The 2,622-nt window shown below is 40.8% G+C and overlaps 1 gene segment (V, D, J or C); it reads right to left on the reverse strand.

Moving 5' to 3' along the window:
- Positions 1-225: 225 nt before the first annotated feature.
- Positions 226-737, reverse strand: LOC121435076. The segment is given in 2 exon segments: positions 226-578; positions 686-737. Coding segments are annotated over 2 exon segments (405 nt in total).
- Positions 738-2,622: the final 1,885 nt, after the last annotated feature.

Consider the following 2,622-nt stretch of genomic DNA (forward strand, 5'->3'; position numbering starts at 1 on the left):
GGAGATGTTTTCTGTTAAAGGTCCTCCACTTAGGGAGAGAACAGTGTTTCAGGACATCAAGGCCTATGTTGCCTCTGGCATTGACTTCCATCCTATCCTGTCAGATCCACAAATTCCTTGTTTTCTAGGAATTTTACCTGACAGACATCTGTTGCTGTTTTTCAGGAGCCTGGTTAAACCCCATGTAGAGAAGACACACAACCCTCCCTCACAGGGCCACTCCCCTCAGCCCTCCTGCACCCTTGGTTTGTGTGCAGCTTCCCCTGCAGTCTCCCTCACTGTGTCACTCAGAGCACAGTAGTAGAGGGCAGAGTCGGACAGTTGCACTGAGGACTTCTGCAGGTGGAAGGAGCCGTTGCTCTTGTTGAGGCTCGCATAGAAACGTTGATGCTCTATCCTCTTGTTGTCTGTCAAGGTCTTCAGAAGTAACTGGGGAGCTTTCTTGGGATGTTGCACGTACCAGAAAAGGGAAGGACTTGTGTAAATAGTCTCATAATTGCAGTTCAGCTTCACAGGCAACCCCTCTGTGACAGTAACCTGGCCTTCTGTCTGAGTCACTGACTCTCCATTGCTCCTTCCTGAAAATAAATGAGGAGAAATTATTTTTCTATGTGAGAAAAAAGGCAGAGACTGCCATAGCTGTAAGAAAATGACATCATCATTACTTAGACTAAATATAACTTACTGAACATTAAGAGGAGCAGCAGAAATGAGCAGATGTCAAGAAGCATATTCATAAGGGAAAACGATGCTTGGTTCTTGAGTACACCAATCTCACAGGGCAAGTCTCTTTCAGAACCTTATTGAAGCTCCTCACTCATAAGCAAAGACCTCCTTCTGCACAGTGGCAGTCTGCCATGTGACACTACCACATGGGTGCAGACATTAACCACATCTGAAGACGTAGCACCCTCTGATGATTTCCCTTTAAACTGCACTAAGATGTCTACATCACACTTAGTAAATAAACTTGAAGCCACATCGAAAGGAGGCAGAATTCAAGTCTCCAGTGGATGTCTAAAATCACCAATATTATTGAACTTTATGTATCCTGGGGTATTTAGGGTGATGAATGTACATAAAAGAATATACACACACGAGAAAAAGAAAGAGGAAGGGTAGAAAAAGGGGAGAAGGAAGAGAATCAGGGAGAAGAAGAAAGAGAAAATGAAGCAAAACTAGCGGATGAAAGAGTTTTTGATTAAATTTTATGTTGCATTTTCTCTCACAGGGTATTAGGCATTTCCCCTGCTTAATATGGAAGAATCAGAAGTCTCCAGCTGTTTAGAAAAAAAGTTTCTGATGCCCTATTGTTTGTTACTGTGCATTGTTATTAAAGAATGAAAAGACTCACAGTAAAGAAGTTTCCTTGAATCTCAGAAGGAACTCAGAGTGTTAGAATATGTTAACAGTGTTAAACTATAGTGATATTTTGATGTGGGAGTCCCCTCTGTGTGCTGTAATTACCATTAATGAATAAAGAAACTGCCTTGGCCTGTTGATAGGGCAGAACTTAGATAGGCAGGGAAGACAGAACTGAATGCTAGGAGAAAGAAGGGTGGAGCCAGAGAGACACCATGAAGCTGCCAGAGACAGACATCTTTCCCCAGTAAGCCACTGCCATGTAGCGATATAAAGATTAATAGAAATTGGCCAAGCAGTGTTCTAATTGATACAGTTTCTGTGTGATTATTTTAGTTGTATGCTAGCCAGGTGGCTGGGACAAAGAAACAGCCTCTCCTTGCAACAACATTTGACATTGAAGTGAATGTTTTTGACATTATGAGATTCCTATAAGCACCAGGGGCAGAATGCTACATATAAAAGTGATATGCTTGGATGTCAAGTTATCCAACCACAAAGAAAACTGAGAAGTTATGAGAGGTTGGGGGCACAGTAGTGAAGGTAGACTAGTGCATGGGGGCCTTTGAAGTCATAGATGCTCCATTCCTGGCTCCACCTCTGCTTGCTGATCATCAGGATATGAACAATCAATGCAGAATGTTCCCACTTAAGGAAGCAGAGCTACTCCAGGCACTGTGCTGTGCTGGTGTAATAAGCTAATAGATATTATAGCCATTCTATCTATCTATCTATCTATCTATCTATCTATCTATCTATCTATCTATCTATCATCTATCTACTTACTGACTTGCTTGCTTGCTTACTTAAAGAACCACAACATCCAAGCCTTAACTAGGAAATTGCTTGTTGCTTTTAGTAAGAATGAAGAGAAAGAACAATAAAAAATCAAATATGTTTAAAACTACAGACACAACAGAATCAGGCAAAATTCAACTGTAATTATTAAAGAGATTAGTGATGTTATAGAGAAACCTATTACTTCTCCCTGGAATGATATAAGTGGTTTCTGGGAAGTAAGATAGCCCAGGATATGAAACTAGAAGACTTAGAGTAAAATTGTAGATGTTAGCTCAGTTCAGGAAATAACCAGGCTAGCTAAAAGATAAATCAATTATATTTTTATTTATTATAAGAGAAAAACTCATGAAACAGGAAAGAGTAATCCAAGCTCAACTGTGCTGCAAGGGAACCACACAGAGAGGACACCTGAGCTGTGTGCCATTTTTCTCTGGGTCCCAGAAAGCTACACCCTAACTT

This window comes from Microtus oregoni, unplaced genomic scaffold, assembly GCF_018167655.1.
Source record: "Microtus oregoni isolate MIOR12 unplaced genomic scaffold, Mior012 000045F_ref0000178, whole genome shotgun sequence".
NCBI lineage: Eukaryota > Metazoa > Chordata > Mammalia > Rodentia > Cricetidae > Microtus > Microtus oregoni.